Source organism: Gadus macrocephalus, chromosome 10 (genome assembly GCF_031168955.1).
Source record: "Gadus macrocephalus chromosome 10, ASM3116895v1".
Taxonomy (NCBI): Eukaryota; Metazoa; Chordata; class Actinopteri; order Gadiformes; family Gadidae; genus Gadus; species Gadus macrocephalus.
In genome coordinates this window covers 19962994-19984844 of record NC_082391.1, presented here as the reverse complement: position 1 = coordinate 19984844, position 21851 = coordinate 19962994, and the positions used below count along the sequence as shown (strand labels likewise).

Genomic DNA, 21851 nt, shown 5'->3' with positions numbered 1-21851 from the left:
AAGGAGGAGCTCAAGATGGCCACCGGTAAGGAGGCGCCAGACTCGGGTGAAACCACGATGACGCAAAGAGGGAGAAGAAAAACATGCAGGTTGATCAGGAACCATGCTATAACGTGTGGTCCCTGATCATCGGGTGTCATTGTTCATTCGCTTTGATTACTTTTGAAACCCATCCTAAAGGAAAGGAACTGAGAAACGGCTGTTAACTTTTTTTCAAGGATTGGTTGTGTGAAAGCTATTCTTTTTCTGCTATTCCTACATTTTACTAGAAAGTATCAAGAACTTTTGGTACCAATATAATACTTTGTCTACTCTCTATGAATTTCGATTTTATGCATTCAGTGCATTTTCTGCTCAAATTGTCCCAAGCGGATTAGACCCTTAAATCCTTCAGAACCAATCCACAATTAACGGCGCGGATAGAAAATACAGATTTTTCTTCCTTCTGTCCGTAATCCGACCGGTGCGTCTCCGTTGTGACCTCGCGTGGAGCAGAGAAGCAGAGGCCCTCTCTCTCGGAGCTCCTGTCCCAGCTGGAGGAGGCCTGCCGGGCCAAGGAGGCGGACCGGGTGGACCTGGAGCTGCGGCTGACCCAGGTGAAGGAGAACCTGAAGAAGAGCCAGGCGGGCGGGGCGCTCGGAGCCCCCGTGGAGGGAAAACTTCCAGCCAAGGTGTGTGTGTGTGCGTGTGCGTGTGCGTGTGCGTGTGCGTGTGTGTGTGTGTGTGTGTATGACTTTAAAGTGTGAATCCTGAACTCACCTGCCGTCATTGGTAGATTAAGCTATACCCAAGTAAAGAATAACGAGGTTGAACTAGTGAGTCTGAATCAGGGATGGGCAACTGAGCATGCGGCCCGCATCCTCACTCAGTGCGGCCCGCATCCTCACTCAGTCAGGCCCCCACATGATAATAAAAAATAAAAAAAAAAGAAGAAGAATAATTGATCGAGTTACAGAAAACTCGGTCAAGAAAGATGAGAAGAATTCATAGAATTCGAAGGCAAACCCATGTGTCTAGTTTGCTTATAAGCGATATCAGTCATTAAAGATATCCACTTAAGTCGCCACTACAACTACTACAACTGCTTGTTGGGTTTGAGTTCATTGAGTTGTTGCACTTAATGTTGGGCCACTGTTTTTCAGTTTTTTGACTTCATTGAATGATGATGTATGTGAGCCCTTTGCACTGATAAAAATACTGACCCTTCATGTGGCTGTTTGAGCATGGAAAACATGAAATGAATGTATGTTGGTTCAATTAACATATATACATATCATATCTACCAAATTCAAAATTGTGTAGCTTCTCTCAGCTCACGTTTAGTTGAAGTGTGCAGTCATGTGGCCCTCCGATGGTTATGATGAAAAATGTGGCCCTCTTTATCATGAAAGTTGCCCATCCCTGGTCTGAATGGATGAAGGAGTGGTAGGGGGCAATACCTACAGCATTTATAAGGGCTTGCAAAAGAAGGATGCCTCTCCCAAACCTGCTTCTAAATGACATCCTAAGCGATACAACACTGTGGTTGCATGCATACTAAGAATGAGCGTACAATCTGAGACTGGTCACACTGAGGACTAAACCCCCGTACTGTCCCTTTGCAACAAGTGTCAAACGTTTTATCCTGCAGTGATGAAATCGTCATGATGTTCAACCATCTTTTATGCATCAGCATCATACTAGACAATGGCGGCCTTTGCAATCACTCATGTACAACCCTAGAGAGAGGAATACCTCGATGGAGTGAATGAATTGCACGGGTATTGGATGGAAGATGGGAACAGTGGGAAATGTGTCAAATCTGTGTAGAAGTCTTCAGGATTTGCATACACATATACACATAACCCTCATAATAGTGGGAGTGTATCAAATTTGAACGTAGAAGTCTTCAGGATTAGCATACAAATCAACACACAACCCTCACAACAACAGTGGGAAATATATCACACTTTGATTTAGAAGTCTTCAGGATGAGCATACAAATCAACCCACAACCTTGATCTCACCCCTTCTGTGCTCTTCATCTACACATCTTGGTTCCAGGCGGGCAACAGTAAAATCCAGAATATCTACAGTGAGGCTTTGCCCGTCAACTGTGCCACAGAGATGCGCAAAAGACCCCCGTCTGTCTACGCCTCCACTAAAGGAACTGTCATGCAGAAGGCCAAGGTAGCTCTCTCTCTCTCTCTTGCTCACTCTTTTTTGTTGGCTAGCTCTCTTTTCTCGCTCATTCTCTCTTCTCCCTTACGATTTCTCTCGCTCACATTCACTCTCCCAGAGGAAAGCTATTAATGATGGTCAAATTATGAATTAGGAATAGAAATATGGAAATATTTAGAAATCTTAAAATGACATGAAATATATATAAAGCAAAATAGAAAATGTGTGTGCTGATGTAAACGTTGCTGCATCCCTCTCAAACCGTTCTCCTGTGAATAGCTTTCGGCATTTTAATCAACAGTTAAAAAAAAAGATTAAAGCTTCAAACAATTATCTTAGTAGCTAATGATCTCACCCAGTGGATGCAACACTAGCTGAGATCTTCTTTGAACCAGCGACTAATTTTGTTTGTGCATTTGCGTGTGCTTGTGCGTGCATGTGTGTGCGCGTTTGTGCGTGTGTGTGTACCTCTATGCATCTCTTTTCATATGCTAGTGTGTGCGTGGGTCCCTGCCTTTACATCTGTCCTATAACAATACGTTCCAGTGAACTCCCAGCTAATCTGTGTTTCAGTACGATAGAGAGGAAATTGATCACCCTTTTGTTTGTGCGGTTTTCTTTAAGGAATGGGAATCCAAGAAAGCAACCTAAGGCGGAATCAAGTGGAACGAAAACGCTATCAAGGTTCATGTTCCTGCCTGAAGAAGATTAAAAAACATTCGGAGCCAGCCGGAGTCGATCGATGGGCAGGACAACGCTACGGTATCAACCAGGCCAGACACTGGCCTTCCAAGATATCATCCTTTACACTGCAGCCTTTCTTTACACATGATAAGGGGGACAAGGGGGAGATGGAAAAAAAGCAGAAAGAGGGCATGTGCAAGTTCACTGACTGTGCAGAGCACAGCAGAGCAGGAGAGACGAGGAGTCTGTGAGGCCAGAATCACTGGTGAGATTGGACGATGTAAGAGAGGTACAAGAGTCCATGTGTTTGGTTTTTGTGTTTGATATCCAATGCACAGAGGAGAGGCCAAATCGTTGTTCGTGTGCAAGTGATAATGTGAATCTCATCCCGCCACACTGCATTTTTATATCATGAGGTAGACTACTTTGTCTGTGGTGTATATGTTGTATAGGGTAAAGGAAAAGGGGTGTTTTGATTTCTCTCGGATGGAAATGTCAGTGTAGATACAAATAATTGTTAACTACTAACTTACAATAGCCATTCAAAGAAAGCCAAGGGTCACCCCAAAGACTACAATTAACTCACTTCTTCTCTTAAACATGTTGACTTATTGCACTTTACCATTTTCCTTCTCTGGATACAAGGAAAAAACAACTTAATTTCATATATCTCTTACCGTTTTGTCTTTAAGCCTAAAGAAATATGTTATGTTAATTGCTGGTGCACAATCATCGGCAGTGAACCTGTTATGATGTCTGTGCCTTTTGTGGAATCATTAAAAATGCAAAAGCACATTTAAATTCTCTTTATTCCATTTACTCTCACATGGCTTGAATAATGAAATAGAAATGATAAAGTAAACTAAATGTAATGAAATGATAAATATTCTTTTTGAGAATTATATAAGCAAGTTCATTTGAGGTAATATAATGCAGTTTAAACAAGTGGAGACAGTCTTTTTCATTTGGATTCAAGTCCTTTGTTCGCTGTGTGAATGTAGACATGCCGTAAGACCAGCGCACCTTGAGTGTGTGAGCCTTCATGCCATGAACAACGAATGAACTTAAAATATGTGAAAAATAGAATTGGCAAATTCCCGATAGACCAAACTTTGCTACCATCACATATGTACAGACGAGACGGATAAATAACTAAAAAGTAATCTCAAAGCAGATCTGTATATGATGGAGAAAGTGAGTCTTAAACCGGTTATGAACGACAAGAGCTTCCTTGTTTTCCTGGCTCACGCCTCCAGCCCAGACCCTGACGGGAGGAAGAGGAAGAACGCTGACCCGATCGCTCTCAGAGGCAGAGATAGTAAAGCCAGTACAGTACGTTGACGAACAGGAAAGCCAGGGGGAAAACCGAGCGCGAGTGGCGGTCGATATTGTGCGGGTTCTCCACGCTGAAGACGTGCGCCACCGTGCGCGAGGCCTGCCTCACTGACGACATGCAGCGGCCATCCACGCAACCGCCTGACCTCCTGACCTTTAACCCTGTTTGGTGGGAGGCGACGTCAGGGCTCTTTGCTTTAGGAGGGCGAGTTCGCCCCCCGTCCTCCCTCTCGTCTTCCTCATCAGCGCATGAGGCGAGCTCCACCGGCTGTTGCGGTTGGATGCAGCGGGCCGGGAGGATGGATCCGTTTCCGTTCGATTCTCTAAAGTCTCTCAGGAGATCCTGACCGACAGAGGGACAGGGAGAGAGAGGTGCTGAGATAATAAGTGGGATGCTAGCACTGTCAACCACGCAATTCCAAGCATTAAGCTTAGGCTTAATGGAATTAAATATTCCATTAAGGCGATTAGCTAAAACATAAGCTAAGGAAATCGGTAAATATTTACTCCCAGTTCGTACTGAATGACCACCTTTCGTCACTCGTTTTTGGGACGGTGGGCGACGTGGAGCGGCAGGCAGCCCGGCTCTGCGCTTTGGACTCACCTGTTGCAGTTCCTCCAGGGTCTGGTGCTGCATGGTGCAGAAGTGGGCGCAGGCGTACTCCAGCAGGGCCCCGAAGATGAAGGTGAAGCAGATGCCCAGGTACACGTCGATGGCCTTGATGAAGCAGTTGGCGTTGGGGAGAGAGGTGCGAGCGCCCATCATCAGCGTGGTCATGGTGAGGACGGTGGTCACGCCTGGAGACACAGACCGATCGACGGTTCATAGAGCGATTATTTCTGATGGCACGCACACGTTGATAGTGCGATAGAGCTTTTGTTTGGTTTGGTTTGTTTCTTCATGGTAATTAAGACTTTGATCGCTTTCTTATGGTTCGCTTTCCTGGATCTATTAACGCACACGGTACCAGAAGAAATAAGCAGTACAAGAACGGGCGGATCGATACAGACCGATGCAGGTCCTGGCCGGAACCGAGGACTGGCTGATCCAGAAGGATACCCAGGAGAGAACCACCAGCAGGGTGGAGGGAACGTAGGTCTCCAGGATGAAGAACAAGACGTTCCTACGGAGAGCAAAGTGCAGGACCAGCTTGGGGTAATTTCCTAGAAAAGCAAACGCAGAAAAAATTCGATTATGGTTTGTTCAACACCACTGCAAAACTATAAAGCATGAATGCAATTAGTTTCAAGTTCATGAGCTCGTTCATGATGTGGTGAGGAAGAGTTTATATTGTTTGAGAAGGGAGGGGGGGATCTTACCTGTCTCGTACACAGCCTCAGATACTGAAGTATAGTAGCTCTCTATGCTGTACTGGGCCAACCTCAGCGTGTCCAGGCCTTTGACCGAATCATTGCCCCGGGTCCAGTAGAACACGACGTCCTGCAGGTTGTATCCCCCTGAGGACATGCAGCGAAACAAACGCACCCAGGAAGAAACCAAAATAGTCACAGAAAGACACAGCACAGGTACAAATACATCTCCCGCACCTCATCCGCCGGAAGACATACGCAACACAGACAAACAAACACACACACTCTTGGTTAATTCATTACAATCACCTACCCCACACTAACTCCCTTAACCCCATTCAATACTTACACTAACCAGTTGATGCCAGGATGGTAATGACTGATGGTGGTAGGGATGATGGTGATGGAGGGTTTGTTTCCATCAGCAGAATGAGGGGTTGTGGGTGTGAAACCCCCAGGCTACTCACAGCTCTCCAGCTGCAGGGTGCACACCTGTCTGTCCATGGGGTACTTGGTCAGGTCCATGTTACAGGCTATGGTGGCTGTGATGCTGGGAAGGGTTCAAATATTAGGAGTAGGCCTACTGTGGTTGGTCGGAATAATAACGCTTAGATGTGTGACTCTTGTCTTATAGACAGAAAGAAGCCTACTATCTCAAAAATGTAAACTAATTTTACAGGAATACTTTTAATATTTATTTTCCTTTCAGAACTCACAACTTTTCGGGTTTCATTCTCCTTTCAAACGTACTTACTCTCTGTGTAAGAGAAACAAGGCACTTAAATACAACAACAGGGAGAAACCCGTGATGCACCTCCCACACTCCTCCGAGTCAAACGGGTCCCGAGCCGCGGCCTACCGGAGTGCGTAGAGGACGGTGCCGTTGCTGAAGATGCGGATCAGCCGGTTCTCCACAGTGACGTCGTGCAGGAACGAGCGCTTGGAGTCCGGGATGAAGGTGTCCGGGATCCACAGCAGAGACACCAGCCGCCCGTCGACGCTCACGCTCTCGTTCCCGTTCCCGGGGAACACCAGGCGGCTGTCCCGCCACCGCTGCCGCAGGAAGATGGTGGCAGTGTAGTCCTGCGTGGGTAAGACCGTGGAAATGAGAAACATCACCCGTTCACTTCATCTGTTTACATTTATTCATTCATTGATTCGTTTTTCTGGTAATACACACATACCTTTTCGCTCTTATACCTATTAACTGTTGTATCATTTCATTTCACGTTTGTTTAGGATGGGCCCATTCAATTAAGTTATTCAGTTTTCATTAAGAGTTATTTAAGAAGTAGGCCTACCATATTGATCTCAGAGATGGCATCTATGCTGGCGATGTCCAGGCTCATTCCGATTTCCACAGGCCCCTCTATCAAAAACGGAGATATAAGTTCCAGGTTTTGTATGGCAAGCTAGATGGCTCTTCAAGAAGACAAGACAAGCCCAGATAGGCCATGCTGTATGTATCATTTTGCTGATGACTCATCAGGTTTGCGCTCACCATTAAAGTTAGGTCTGAGGTATTTATTATATCCCTTCATCAGCTTCTGGATGGTCGGATGGAGCTGGGAGTCGTTCCATTCTCCCCAGTGTTGCCCAGGAAACATGCACCCACTGGTCAGTGAAAGAGGGTGAAAGAGCATTGAATAGGCCTATGTTGGGCCATGTGTGCCTTGTTCAGCAGGTGTTAAACATGGCATGACTGTCAGGGCCATTTTCTTCTTAGAAAACAGATAAAAAGTCAAAAGGTAAAGTAAGTATTGTTACGTATTTTAAGAATCTAAGCTACCTACACATAGCTCCAATGATGTAGGACCAAACATATAAGCCGTAAATACCATACATAGCCACAAGGGGAGCAAGTCCCTACTGAAGACTGTAATAAATACTTTAGCCACAGAAGGCAGCATCACAGACCAGGCGAGAAAATACCGAAGATTATCTCACATCGGCTCCCCCCACTACTTCCGGACCGCGCTGATCAGATCATAACAGCCTACAGACCCACATTGACTTCAGAAACTCTCGGCAGCCCATACGGATAGGGTTAAATAAGTTGGTCAGCTGGGAGTCGCTCAGCACGTGTTTAGAATACATCTTCAATCTCCTTTTGCTTCATAGTCATAGTTTACCATACCGAAATACTTTACCAAATAAAGTAACTGTTAAAAGCTATCCTTTGGATTTTGAACCTTTCCTTGAAGAAATACGTAATAGTATCATTTTTATTATACTTATTTTGGGGGAGGTTTGAAGTGACATTTCCAAAACTAGTATTGCATCAAAGTATTTCAAGTGAAATAGGACGTAGGCCTACAGCTTTCATTCTCGTAGGCGCTTGAATGACCTACCTTCGTTTGATAATGCCTGGAGGGAGTGGGCGTGAACTTATGACGTCTGGGAAGGAATACAGATCTTGGGTGGTATCTAATCAATTATTGCAGTTGTCTAGACGCTCCAAGATAATAAATTATTGAGTCTTCGTTATCTGAGAGCATCTGGTGAGCACTTGCACCACGCTACACCAATAACCATCTTTGTCCCACCATATAAGGCAACAGCTAGCAATACAATGTATGACAATTTAGAGTCTACCATGCTTACGCATTATGAGAGGAACAATAAAAGGGGTGTGCCTGCCCACACATTGATGGAGAGGGGACTGCAGAACAACTGCAGGTAGCGCCATACAACGAACGTCGGCAAGCTCTAGTCTGATTGTTCCGATTGTGGCGTGCCTTTTAGGGCAGATACTGCAAAGCATTCTGGGGAAAATCACTCCTTGCAATTTGGTCCTCGCAGCAAAACAAATTAGGTAACGTTGCTGGCTAGAGTAGAGATTATCCACCCCCCCCCCCCCGTCAACAATTCAGCGCAGGGGGGCCCATCAGTACCTTTCGTATAGGGGCCCAGGACTTGGTGCAACGGCCCTGGGAGGAGGACACTTTTAGAAATTGGTCTAACATTGAGTGAGAAGGCTGCAGCGGTAATCCGGACGGCCAGTCTCCCTTGGGACAATGCGCCGCGTCAATGTCACAGATTGCTTTGACTCTTTACTACCCCCATTAGAAAAAAAAAATCGGCATAAATCCCTTAGACAAAAACATTTTTAAAAATCGCAAGGTCCTGGTGCCATAATCTATATTTTCCCAAGTTTTCTGAAAATGTGGCAGCCCAGTCTCTCACAATCTGTATGTCTGTGCTTTACTTTCATAAACATAATGCATAATAATTATATATATATATATTTTTTTTTTTTTTTTTTTTTTTATATATAATATATATATATGCACCTCTTACCTTTGTACTGTCAGAAACAGGACCACTAGAGTCAATGGCTGGACAGACATCACGGTAGCGGTGCAAGCTGGGAGACAAAGGACATGTCAGTGAATGTACCTCTACAATCTACATAGTAGCAGCAATTTGGGTATTACCAGAGTGTCCACAAGGTGGCGACATGTAACAATTATAAACAATTATAATATAAAATATACAATTATATATAAAGTATCAAATCCCCGTTGTATTACACGTAGCTTGATGTGTACACCGTTAAATTCTACTAATCGTATACTCCGTGCTTCCGTAAACATCTCATTAGCTGCATGGTGTGTGTGTGTGTGTGTGTGTGTGTGTGTGTGTGTGTGTGTGTGTGTGTGTGTGTGTGTGTGTGTGTGTGTGTGTGTGTGTGTGTGTGCGTGTGTGTATTCCAATCTTTTTTCCATGTCCACATCCACTCCTACACCCCCTGCTAAACAAATATGCTAAACGATTAATTGTAAATGTAAAATGTAACCTAATCCATGTCTCACATATAGAGCATTGATCATTTCCGGAAGCCATAAACCCAATAACAACTCTATCATATTGACTTGCTTGTGCTCCAGAAGTGGCTGAATCTTATGGAAGACCAATTCTCCAGCTCGCAGCTCTGCAATTGATTGCAAAGCCCATGCATTATTCAAACACTTTCCCACATAACATGTGATGGATTCTCACACTGCTGTTTTTTCCCCCCTCCAATGGGATATCATTGAGGATCTAATAGGAGGTTTATTCAGTTCCAGTTGTATAATCATGATATATTTCAACCAGCAGCACCCATTTTAACTAGGCTGCTCGTTGCTATGTTTGTGTTGTTGTTTGTTGAGGATTGACAAATAATCTGTTGCTCCCTTTACAAGTCACTTTCCTTTCATTCTTATCTTATTATTCAAGGTGGTTATCTTGTACCATCGCTACTCATCAAAAACCTCAGTTTGATCACCCCCCTCTCTTCCCTCCCCTTGCTCTATCCTACCTGATTCCAGGAGTAATACGTAAAACACTTTGACATGCTTACAAAACTTTGAATATAAGTTTCATTCCCATATGACAACAACTCAGAGTTTCTGTCTCAGAATAATTACATGTTCAATGATAAAAAAATTCCTAAGGAGAGAAATCCGTGATTTAGTGAGAGGAAACACACTGGTTCTACATCCCCAATATACATTTTATAATAAGTGTTTAAAGCTTTAATTCAGCTTCAAGTCATTGTTTTATCCTACCTGATTAAGTCATCTTTAATCCTACCTGCTGTTAAATATGACTGTATCTCTCTTCTGGTTTCCCGTTCCCTCTTAGGTCCTCCTTTGAGGCGTTCTTCGGCTTTTCTTTGTATCCACTGTTCTCCTCCTCTTTTCTCTCCTCTTCTTCTTCTCCGGGTCTTTTCCAGTGGCTCGAGTTGTTGCTGCTGTTCTCACCGATCAATGCATTGCCTGTAGGTTTTACCACCTGCAAAGCGAACAGATGCTACTTGGTCATGGTCGGCAAGGTAATTGGCTTTTCTGCTTAAAGTACCAAGCACCCCTCACATTCTCCTGCCACTGAATGAATCTCTACTCAGCGCAGCTCCCTCTCTCTCGCTCTCCCCCTCTCCCCCCCCCCCCCCTCTCTCTCTCTCTCTCTCTCTCTCTCTCTCTCTCTCTCTCTCTCTCTCTCTCTCTCTCTCTCAAACTCTCACTCTCTCTCTCTCTCTCAAACTCTCACTCTCTGTCTCTCTCTCTCTCTCTCTCTCTCTCTCTCTCTCTCTCTCTCTCTCTCTCTCTCTCTCTCTCTCTCTCTCTCTCACTCAAACTCTCACTCTCTGTCTCTCTCTCTCTTCCATCCACTCTCCCCCCTCTCTCTATATTCTTCTCTCTCTCTCTCTCTCTCTCTCTCTCTCTCTCTCTCTCTCTCTCTCTCCGTCTCTCTCTTCCATCCACTCCCTCCCCCCCACATACTCCTTCTCTCTTACCCATCTCCCTCGCTCTCTGTATTGCTTTCTAATCGTTCCTTTTTAATCAGACACCTTCTCTCATAATTCTACCTATCTTAACTCCTACCCTTGTGATTGCCGTCTCTAATAAAAAAAATAGAAACACGCATGCACACACAAACACCTAAATCATAGTTATTCAGGTCTTCAGGGAGCCTTCTTCCAACATCTCATTGTATCCGTTTCATCATCTCACTTCTTAGCTCTGTTCCCCCGGTTCATATATTGCTGTCTCTTTCTCTCTTTCTATCTCTGTTTCTCTCTCCATCTCTCTCTATCTATCTGTCTCTCGCTCTCCTTCTTTCAATCTCTTTCTCTCCCTTGCTCTCTCTCTCTCTCTCTCTCTCTCTCTCTCTCTCTCTCTCTCTCTCTCTCTCTCTCTCTCTCTCTCTCACTCAAACTCTCACTCTCTGTCTCTCTCTCTCTCCGTCTCTCTCTTCCATCCACTCTCCCCCCCCCTCTCTCTCTCTCTCTCTCTCTCTCTCTCTCTCTCTCTCTGTCTGTCTGTCTGTCTGTCTGTCTGTCTGTCTGTCTGTCTGTCTGTCTGTCTGTCTGTCTCTCTCTCTCTCGTTCTCTAACTCTCCCTCCGTCTCTCTCTCTTTCTCTCAATCTCCCTCTGTAGCTCTCCCTCTTTCTCTCCCTCTCCCTCACTCTCACACTCTCCCTCTGTATCTCCTTCTTTCTTTCTGTTACTCTGACTCTGTCTCTCTCAAAATGTCCAATGGTTCCTCTGCATTACAGAGGCTAGATAAGGACCACAGCAATCCTATTATATCGGTGGTCCTTTTTTTTTTCCCCTGCTTTTATTTATTCATACGTTGGTCTCCTAAAGAAAAGGCAATTTCACACTCCTTCCTCCACACTCCATCAACTGCAATCCCCACAGCCATGGTTTGTTTGTGTTGTGAATCCAGTCCCAATAAGAGCAGGGGGGATAATGCATCTATATTTCCCCCGTGCACACTTGGAACTGCAACTACCCCCGTGTTGGACCTGATGTCCCCTTGTCAACCCCTTGTCAATAGCATAAATCGTCTTGATGATGCTGATGCGGGGCATGATGTAACAAAAATGAGCATCTAGGGTTCTCATTGGCTGACAGGTGGTATCGCTGGAAGCTCAAATGTCCCAAGCTCAAGACGTTTTCAATTGTTGTTCGTTTCTTTTTTTCTTCAGGTTGATGAGACATGCAGTCGTGCATGAGTAAACCTTTCACCCCGTGTTTCAATAGCAAGGTCACATGGCATCTGAATCACCGTGCACCTGCCGCTGGCCATTCAGCCGCGTTTCCGCTCCAGTTGTAGGATCTCACCTCCCCGTCCCTAGGACCTGTGACGCACACTAGCTAGAACCCAAGCAGGTGTGAGAAATAGACAAGTCAAGGACAACCGCGCCGCCGGATAACATCTGATGAGGGTGTTGAACAGACTCTCTCGACGGGTAGAGAGGAAAGGAGAGGAAAGATAAAAAAACATTACAGGTGGGAACCCCTTGTGTAGGCGGTCTAGTTCAACCCTGTTCTGAAGCTTTGAACATTTCTTTTCAGGATTTCTTTACTAAAGTAATGAGCGGTCCGTTGAATCGTAACGAACACTTTTCTGAATCTAGATATTTTTGGACTTCTATCTTAAGTCAAGATCCACTGACATACGGTCACAATGCATTATGTTCCAGTTCGTCTAAAGGGCCAGTGTCACTCTGATGTTCCTGGCTGCCATCAGCGCTGTTCACTGAGATGATTTCTGAGCGCCCCTCCGGGGGGAGGAGGTGTGGTCCGATGTGGGGGGGGGGGGTGACAGGAGGTGACCCAGGATGCTCCATTGTAGGGGCGGGAAAAATAATCGATTCTTCGATGCATCGCGATTCTCGCTAGAACGATTCTGTCTCGACACAGATAAATTAATAATCAGAATAAAAAAGAAAAAAATAAATATATATATATATTATTATTTATTTTTTGGCCTGCTGCAACATTCTGTTCGCCAGAGAGGGATAATTTTTGTAATTTTACAATTATTGAACTTATCTTCAGTGTGTATTGGCCAATCTGATTTGTTTTGACACGATTGTGATTCAGCCTACGCGTAGCATGCGCCCATAATCGGGTTAGGTTTGTTGCGAAGATCGAAAAGAGGTTTACTGTAGTGAAGAATATATATGTAGAAATAATGACACTTTTGGGAAATGGTGATCTTTTCCGGCCTCAAATAGTGCTTTGCATAGTGAACAGGGGGATGTATCGCGCCTCATCCACTATAGCGCCAACCTGGAAGAATGAATTGTATATTTTGCTCGCTGCACTAAATATTCAGTTTGTCTTGGGCCAAAAATACCTCAACAGGTGGGTCAGGTCAGGGAAACACTATGAACCCCTGATCGGATTTTAAACACCTTCTGGCAGTCAAGCATTGGCACATTCTGGCTGTGGCGGTATGTTAATTCACATTTTCTCTTTAAACCTGTTTCAATCTACCTTTCAAATTAATGTATTTTATGCACGAAAGGTGCTACGTGAACAGTATGTATATAAATAAATATATATATCTAAAAAATTTATACATTGCTGAAGTGTGTGAGTTTATGTTAGCTGAAACATAAGCTCAAAAGGCTTAGATGTCTGAGATTGTGTAAATGTCAAACTGGAGCAAATCAATAGTGCCCCAAACCAATTTTAAAACACTTGTCAAATCAGTGTGTGCATGTGTCACTGAGATGATCTTCGTAGCTCTTGTAGAAAACAGGCTCTGGCCCCCATTAAAAATAATTGTCTCTCCTAAACCCAGAATGTCTCAGAAGGGGGGATGGGGGTTTTGTGTGTGTGTGTGTGTGTGTGTGTGTGTGTGTGTGTGTGTGTGTGTGTGTGTGTGTGTGTGTGTGTGTGTGTGTGTGTGTGTGTGTGTGTGTGTGTGTGGGGGGGGGGGTAACTAGAACCCCCCCCCCACACACACACACACAAACAATTTAAACAGGATATCTGCTTCCTATTTCAATCTATTCATAACATATGGTATCCAGACAACTGCCCGTCCATCTGTCCACCAGTTATTTGAGCTTCCATCCATCTCTGGCGTTTGCATCCATCCATCTAAAAAACGTCTTGTTTTCATCTGCATTTGTTTTTCCAATACAAACCAATCTAAAGCTATTTGTACTAGACGTCTCTCTCTCTCTCTCTCTCTCTCTCTCTCTCTCTCTCTCTCTCTCTCTCTCTCTCTCTCTCTCTCTCTCTCTCTCTCTCTCTCTCTAACGTAATAGATACAATTGTTTATGTTCTCGGTTATGCTGTTCAATGTAAATATAACTTGTTGTATGTTGTACGTCCTGGTACTTGATGTACGCACTTATTGTAAGCTATATTTAGTTATCGTAATTAGTTATGTAGCATCTTATCATAGCTATCTATGTTGAAAACGGGTAATGGGTTAACCTAGCAATTGTTTGTGCCTTGCACTTGGTTCTATGAACATCCATATTTTACAGACAGTGCTAAATTGTAAGTCGCTTTGGATAAATGCGTCTGCTAAATGCCCTAAATGTAAATGTGAATGTAAATATACTTTCAGGTATGGTTGCCCTGGGTATTAACCATCACTGACTGGAAACATTGAAGGGACGTTAACCTGTGATTTGTGGGCCACCATGAAACATAAATACCATTGGAAAGCCCCTGAGGTGTCAAAGGAATAAATCTCTTTCTAACACACAAACACACACACACACACACACACACACACACACACACACACACACACACACACACACACACACACACACACACACACACACACACACACACACACACACACACGTCAACATGAATGATGCTTAACTTAAAAATGAAGGAATAGATGGAATAGATAATTCATCCATCAAATTGCTATCTCCTTTGTCCACCCACTTCCCCCCTGAAGCAATTGGCTTGACTGCCCCCGCCGCCTCCCCCATGAGACTTTTAGCGTCTGCTGGATGAGCACGGTGACGTCTTGACCTTCATGCTTGCCCTTGGCTTCATGCATGTTCATGAGGTGTAATTACAGAGTGTGTAGTGGGACCAGTACACTGGTTATATTTCAGAAGGATTGTGGCTACAGGTTGTCTCTCTTGTGGTGGGACTGAAGGCAGCAATAGTCTTGTCTTGTTCTGTACCTCTGCAAGGTCTTCCAGTCCCTTAGTATGGGGAGGGACTGGATCGTTCATCTATTCCAATCAGAGCACATCGAAGCCTGGATGGATCCCTCACTCTCTCTTTCTGGCGCTCTCTCCTACTATTTATCTGTAACTTTTATTTCCCTCTCTGTATTTATTGTCACTCATGTGGGAATGCCCTTCCTATTAGAAAAAAAGTGTTACCCATAGCACAGCAGACATGAAAATTGACAATTTCATATAGTTCAGGGAATATCGACAACACCTGGATTCCTTTTTACAGTTGAGCAGCTAATACCACCAATGGTTTGAAAAACATGAATCAGTTCAATTGACTTCCTCAACATCAACATACAACAGCAGGACAAATAATAAAAACAAACTGATCCAACATTTAACATGTCTAATGTCAGTTTAGTTGGTGTCTCCTGTATTTTGGACGAGACGGACACGTAACGTAAGTGATGGACAAAAAATACATACTAAAGATACAACCGTTTCTATCAGTCAGAACTGAATGAAAATAAATAGAACAAGCAAAAAGCAGTGGCTGCTGTAGGGTCAAATGAGACACTGAATTGTACACCGAACCTTTGGGAATATCTAGAGGGCTGGTAGCTGCTTTTCCCCTTTTAGTTTCTCTCACCCTCCCTCACCCCCATCTCTCTCCTTCACTAACTCAGTTTTCTTTTGGCTGTCATCCACCTGGTTCAGAGCATTTTAAGCCCCCTAACCAAATAATTTCTTACTAAAAATGTTAAAAAGCTTGCTGCTGTTGATAGAGACAGACGATTGTAAATATGCTCCTGCTTCTAATAGTGCTCTGATAGAGGGTTCACGGGACAGTACGTTGTACTGTGGCTTGGAGGGAGCCTATGCAGACAGAGCTGTGAGATTTGCCGTTTGTAATATTTAATTGAATGCTACAGATAATCCTACATTACGACTCGACTCCACGGCTATTAGACTGGAATTGTTCAAGAAGACGTAGGGGACAAATTTGCATGACATTTCCATGGTTATCTCACCATACAATCATGCCTCATTACTCATCCGCGTCACGTTAAACCCTATTCCCCTTGGGGAGTTGAACGAATGGCACACGCAGCTAAACGCAGTACTGATGTGTGGGAAACAACTTGGAATTGGATTTTAAGAAGCATGCCACTAATCCATTTCTGTGGATGTCAGTCCACAAGTGCAAAAGGGGGAAAAACGACCTCTCCAGTGGGAAAGCAAACCGATCGTTTTGCTTGGTAAACTTTAGGGCCGTGCACGCACAATTTTGGGCGGCAAGGGCCTCAAGATTAAAAGGGGACCCCCACACACACACACACACACGCACGCACGCACATACACACACACAAACCAAATCCAATATTCACTGATCAAACTCAAGAACAGTTCCAAAACATGGTTGAGATCGTTCAGAATTCTATTGTCAAAGTCAATAGTGTTGCCGTCTAGCCTGGCTATTGCCAGACCAAGCTCAATCATAGATTGCAAGTTGATCTGGGGAGGGTCGCTTCCCTGCCGTCACTGTTGTTAAATCAGCCAATAGCGCACCAGGGGGAAAAGCCAGCTTGGTGATTGGCTCCCGCAAAAACGTATCCGAAGCAGAAAGAAATGTATTGCTCTTCTCCAAACCCTTCTGCAGGGCGAATTCAAATTGCCGGCAGAATGGGCTGGGGGTACCCAGTCTAGTGGCCGACGTCAATAGTTCAACTTCAATACTGTGGCCGGTGTAAACTGGTTTTGTAAAACAATTGATGTCTTCATTGGCATAAAGGAGCTACTCGTTAGGTGGGTGGGTACATGTGTTATTACAGGCACCTTCTTTCTCCCAACCTAAGAGTGATTGATTCTCATGATTGCAAATGTCAGTCAGGCAATCTTGGATCCCTTCAGCGCTACATATTTGTGACCCCATACACCCTAAAAATGAGGAAGTCATGAATTGCTTCATACATTTATTGCAGCATTCTTCAAGGAAAGTGATCAAATCCAAAGGATAGCTTTTAAAAGTTACTTTATTTGGTAAAGTATTTCGGTATGGTAAATTATGACTATGGAGCAAAAGGAGGTTGAAGCGTGTCTTTGCACGTGCAGAGCGTCTCCCAGCTGACCAAAGCTATATTAACCCTATAATATGGGCTGCCAAGAGATTCTGAGGAGCATGCTCGATGTGTATGTTGTTATGGTCTGATCCGCATGGCCCGGAAGTAGTGGGAGGAGCCGGTGTGACGTATTACCCTCGGCCTCCTCACCTGTCTGTGGTGCTGCCCTCTGTGGATGGAGCAGTTATTGCAGCCTTCAGTAAGGTCCTGCTCCCCTTGTGGCTATGTATAGTATTTACAGCTTATATGTTTGGTCCTGCTTCCTAGTGGCTATGTGAGGGTAATGCAGCTTCTTAAAATACTTAACACATTCTTATATTCTGTCCATTGTCGCCAGTATTACAAAATAATATGGTCCAAAAAGACTAGAAAAGCTTGGATGTGAAAAATAGATATTCTTTATTTTGCCTTTTCTTCATTCATTACAGTTATTATTAAATGTAGGCATACCTCTTTTTACAAAACCCCAAACTGCAATATAACCACACACACACACACACACACACACACACACACACACACACACACACACACACACACACACACACACACACACACACACACACACACACACACACACACACACACACATTAAGGCAACTAGTAGCAGACTGCTGCATATAAATTAGACCATCTCCCTGTATTTTCCTCTGTCAATGTCTGTCTATGTCTGTCTATGTCTGTCTGTCTCTTATATATATATCTTATAAATATACATTATACACACACATATATATAGATATGTATACTGTGTATGTATATATTTCTCCCTCATCCTCACTTGCATAGCTCTCCATCTTTGCTTCATTAGAAAGATATAGCTGCTTGCCCCCCCACTTAATTTATTTTCACCAGACCCGATGGATACGTCTTACTGCTCTTCGTTTACCTCCTACATCCCATGGGACTGTCGTGGAAACCAGCAGTACCCTGGCAACCGCTTCCAGGGTGGGAAAGTATTCTACCCTCTGAAGGGTGAAAGTATTTTAAACACCCCACCGGCGTCGCACACATCCGCATGCACAAATAAGCACACGCACACGTCATGCACGCATGAATGCATACACACACACACACACACACACACACACACACACACAAATGCACTTCACCATGACCACTTCCTGGGCATGTCGAGTTCCATTACTTATGGTCCCTGTAGGAGGCTGTGTTTCAACAACCTCCTTTCTAACCAGCTCCCCCAGTCGATATCCCTTAATACGTTGGGAGGGACCCTCACAGTTCTGCTCTGCAGTGTTATCTCTCGCTAAGGAAATGCAGTTCCGACTAGTTTATTTGGTGATTGATTAAAGGTTGGGTATGGAATTCGCTTTTTTGGCAATTTTTGCAAAATGACTTGAAATCCTTATCATAACCCACTTACAGCCACTGAGTTAGAAGTACTGACATGAAAATTAAACAAGTCAATCATCTGTGGAACGGGCAGGGCTCGAAAAATTCCAGCCAATGATTTCCATAGCCACCGAGTTGCATTGGACAGTAAGTACGTCAATCAAACGGTCGTACTGCACTCCCCCTCCCCCGCGCCCCGCGCGCGACCCCTTCGTGCACGTACTCAAACCTCGTGACCCAGAGCAAGCTTCTGTTTGTTGTTATCCTGCGGTAGCTACTGGAGCTAGCTAACTAGCAAATGACTCGCTCTCGCGCATCTGTGTTCGCTCGTGCATGATTGCGCGTCCATGTACTTGGAATGGGTGGAGTCAGAGTCAGCGTTGAAGGAGAGGGGGTAGGACCATTTGAGTTGTGTATTTTCAAAATCTGCTGGCATTTCGCAAATCCCATACCCAACCTTTAACATATACCTTGTCACATACCCTGTGTATACAGGTCCCTCTCCACGCAGCATTAGTCTCGGTGTTGATCACACAGCTCCCCTCTCTCTGTCTCTCTCTCTCTCTGTCTCTCTGTCTCTCTGTCTCTCTCTCTGTCTCTGTCTCTCTCTCCTCAAACCCTCTATCTTCACCACTCAGTGCAGTGTTTTTTTGCCAGAATGACCTCCTAACCCCGGAGGTTGTCCAGTCTCCTCTGGCCCTTACCTGGCTGGTCCCACTTGTAATTCATGATGAGTGATGTGTCAGGGCTGCTTATCGTCTCGGCCACCGGGCTCCTGTTGGCCTTAGTGCGGGGCCAGGGCTGATGGATTCTGGGAGTACCAACCCCATCTGAGATGTTCAGCAGCAGTCCTAGGATGTTATATATACGTATATATATATATATATATATATACTGCCGTTCAAAGTTTTCAGCTGTGCTAACATAATTGCACAAGGGTTTTCTAATCATCAATTAGCCTTTTAAAACGATTAGCTAAACAATGTACCATTAGAACACAGGAGTGATGATTGCTGGAAATGGGCCTCTCTACATTTCATCATTTCATAATTTACAATGTCTAGACTGTATTGCTGATTAATTTAATGTTATCTTCGATGAAAAAAAATTCTACCTTGCCAATTGGCCTTACCCAAATCTTACGTTTGGGTAAGGCTGCTCAAGACAGAAATAAAAGACATACACATTATAGATATTTGATGTTTAATGCCACATGTCACCACTAGGTGGGCCCGTTTACCTTGGCAGCCTTGCCTTGCCCTCCCGTTGCACCTGGTGGAATTTCCACAAACTGAAAGATTCACATTGTTTTGTCTCATTGCTCTGTCTCATTTGTTTAACAGTCAAAGGACACGTGCAGTCATAACCTATTGTTAGTTGAGTTGTCATTGAAAACGTTTTTAAGGGACTACAACATTGTGGTTTTGTAACTCGTCTGAAGCGTTGATGAAGGATAAAAAGATTGATAGATAAGCAGATTGATTGTTTCAATAGAAATAGGCCTAATACTGTAGATAAATTTATGAATGGATAGATAGATAGATAGATAGATAGATAGATAGATAGATAGATGGATAGATGGATAGATGGATAGATGGATAGATGGATAGATAGATAGATAGATAGATAGATAGATAGATAGATAGATAGATAGATAGTTAGATAGATAGATCGGCAATAAAGGATGTAATGCATATACTTTCAGCAAAGTACAAAGGTTAAGGAATATTATTCATTTAAAGATTTTATTATACAATATTTACATTATGGCCATCTCTCTCCCTATCACCCTCCCTCTCCCTGGCCCTGCTGAAATGGCCATGTTTATTTCATGTTGACATGGCAAATATTTTAGGGTGCAATAGCCGTGATTCATATGTACACAAGGTCTCCCAACGTTGTGTTTGTCTTTAAACTTCTTCCAAATCGTGTATATAAGCCATGCTCGGAACAAGCAGATCATTCACTGCCTTATTCCTTTTGTATGAGTTTGACCAGAGGAAAATCCGGAGATGAAGGAACTTTTGTTTTATACTGGAGAGATCCCTTGACGGATTTAAAGGAAATTTGGACAGAGAGGGCGATTTTCCCTGATTTGATTTAGCTGTGTTGTTCAACAATCCAGCTGACTGAATGTCTAAGTGACCTGAAGAAAACAGTGCTGCTTGTTTCTTCGCCTGTTTTTGATTTTATGCGGTTGATCGATTTTTGTTCTTTTACCAAAAAGGGGATCTGATCTGAACTGGTGTGCGTTAAATATGAATTCCATGTGAGGAGACGTTGAATTAAAGTCTTTACTCTTTCGTGAAAAATGGCAGGATTTACCTTATTTTTCTCCTGACCTCTAAAACCAGAAGGACACTGAAGAGAATTACGACGTTGGGAGTGACGGGTGCACGGGGCTGCTGATTTGAGGACATCTCATCCTTTCCATCAGCTGTGTGCGTGTGTCGGGAGTGTGTCAGCGTGTTTACCCATAACAGAGGGCACGGCTGCGTGGGCCCAGGTCTTACCTGTAGCATGGGGCTGTGACGACCCTACCGTTTACTAAACAGCCCAGGAGCCCTCTGTTTTGGTCAATACAGGACGTTTGCGTCCGTCTTGTGTGTGTGCGTATGTGTTTGTCCTTGAGCTTACGTGTCATTGTGCAATTTTGTCCTATTCTGGGTATATGGACCCTTTCTCGTCTGTGTGTGGGTGGGGGTGAATGAGGGTGTGTGTGTGTGTGTGTGACTGTGTGTGTATGTGTTTTTTGGGGTAATTGACATCCATTTTTTTCCCAATGAAACATTCTAAAAAACGAAAGGTTGGCACTTTAGTCTGCGGTTACACACACACTCACATATTCCTTCCATAACAAATTAAGCAAGGTTCATTATCATTTCAGGACTTATCCCCTCACCCCTACATGCACACCCACACAAACACACCCCAGCCACGGCACTTGAGCTTGAGTTTACATTATAAACACATGCACAGGCATACCCTGTGTTGAACAAACTTCTGCACACACAAACACCTACAACAATGTGCGTGTGTGTGTGTGTGTGTGTGTGTGTGTGTGTGTGTGTGTGTGTGTGTGTGTGTGTGTGTGTGTGTGTGTGTGTGTGTGTGTGTGTGTGTGTGGAGCCACGAGCCAGGCGGCAGGTGGAGGATTTATAGATTTTAATGTCTGTTTTGTGATAATTCTCCAATGCTCCATTCTGACTGATCGGTTTGGGCTTTGTTTAACTACAGCAAAGCTACTGCATTCATGAATTTATGCAGCACATAATTTGCCCTAGACTCTTTGAAAAACTTGTACTGACATGGGTAACATTTTTTAAAGAAATGAAGCAAATAATTGATGATTAGCTGCTGGAAAAACAATCAACTTTTTATTCAAATATCCAGTATTAAAAACAAAGACGAAGGGGAAAAATGAGGGAGAATCCCATGAAAGA

At 43.9% G+C, this 21851-nt stretch overlaps 2 protein-coding genes across 3 annotated transcripts in view; one reads left to right on the top strand and one right to left on the bottom strand.

Annotated features, from left to right (window-relative positions):
• The window catches only part of afap1l1a (actin filament associated protein 1-like 1a), a 15545-nt gene extending 11906 nt beyond the window's left edge, over positions 1 to 3639 (top strand). Inside the window, exons 15-18 of the mRNA XM_060063106.1 lie at positions 1 to 25; positions 496 to 671; positions 2044 to 2169; positions 2785 to 3639. The exon at positions 1 to 25 is cut by the window's left edge and continues 143 nt beyond it. Of these exons, the coding sequence (XP_059919089.1) occupies positions 1 to 25; positions 496 to 671; positions 2044 to 2169; positions 2785 to 2811 (354 nt within the window). The 3' untranslated portion in view covers positions 2812 to 3639. The remainder of the gene's footprint in view (positions 26 to 495; positions 672 to 2043; positions 2170 to 2784) is intronic.
• gabrp (gamma-aminobutyric acid type A receptor subunit pi) lies at positions 3636 to 10586 on the bottom strand. Of its 2 annotated transcripts, XM_060063109.1 has the most exons (10): positions 10069 to 10575; positions 8791 to 8857; positions 6992 to 7104; positions 6792 to 6859; positions 6350 to 6573; positions 5958 to 6040; positions 5500 to 5637; positions 5191 to 5343; positions 4784 to 4977; positions 3636 to 4522 (listed from the first exon to the last, which is right to left on the bottom strand). In XM_060063109.1, the coding sequence occupies exons 2-10, from the start codon at positions 8838 to 8840 to the stop codon at positions 4148 to 4150; spliced, it is 1398 nt and encodes a 465-aa protein (XP_059919092.1). In that variant the 5' UTR covers positions 8841 to 8857; positions 10069 to 10575; the 3' UTR covers positions 3636 to 4147. The 2 variants fall into 2 exon arrangements, with proteins under 2 accessions (XP_059919092.1, XP_059919091.1); XM_060063108.1 differs by having other exon boundaries at positions 3636 to 4977; positions 10069 to 10586.
• Between the last annotated feature and the right edge of the window lie 11265 nt (positions 10587 to 21851).

What these genes read in the sequence shown, in the direction of transcription:
- gabrp (XM_060063108.1), bottom strand. Translation starts at nt 8,840, where the DNA reads ATGTCTGTCCAGCCATTGACTCTAGTGGTCCTGTTTCTGACAGTACAA. An exon ending in CCATCTCTGAGATCAATATG is followed by an intron (nt 6,574 to 6,791) that starts GTAGGCCTACTT and finishes TTACCCACGCAG; the next exon opens with GACTACACTGCCACCATCTT. An exon ending in TCCGGCCAGGACCTGCATCG is followed by an intron (nt 4,978 to 5,190) that starts GTCTGTATCGAT and finishes CTGTGTCTCCAG; the next exon opens with GCGTGACCACCGTCCTCACC.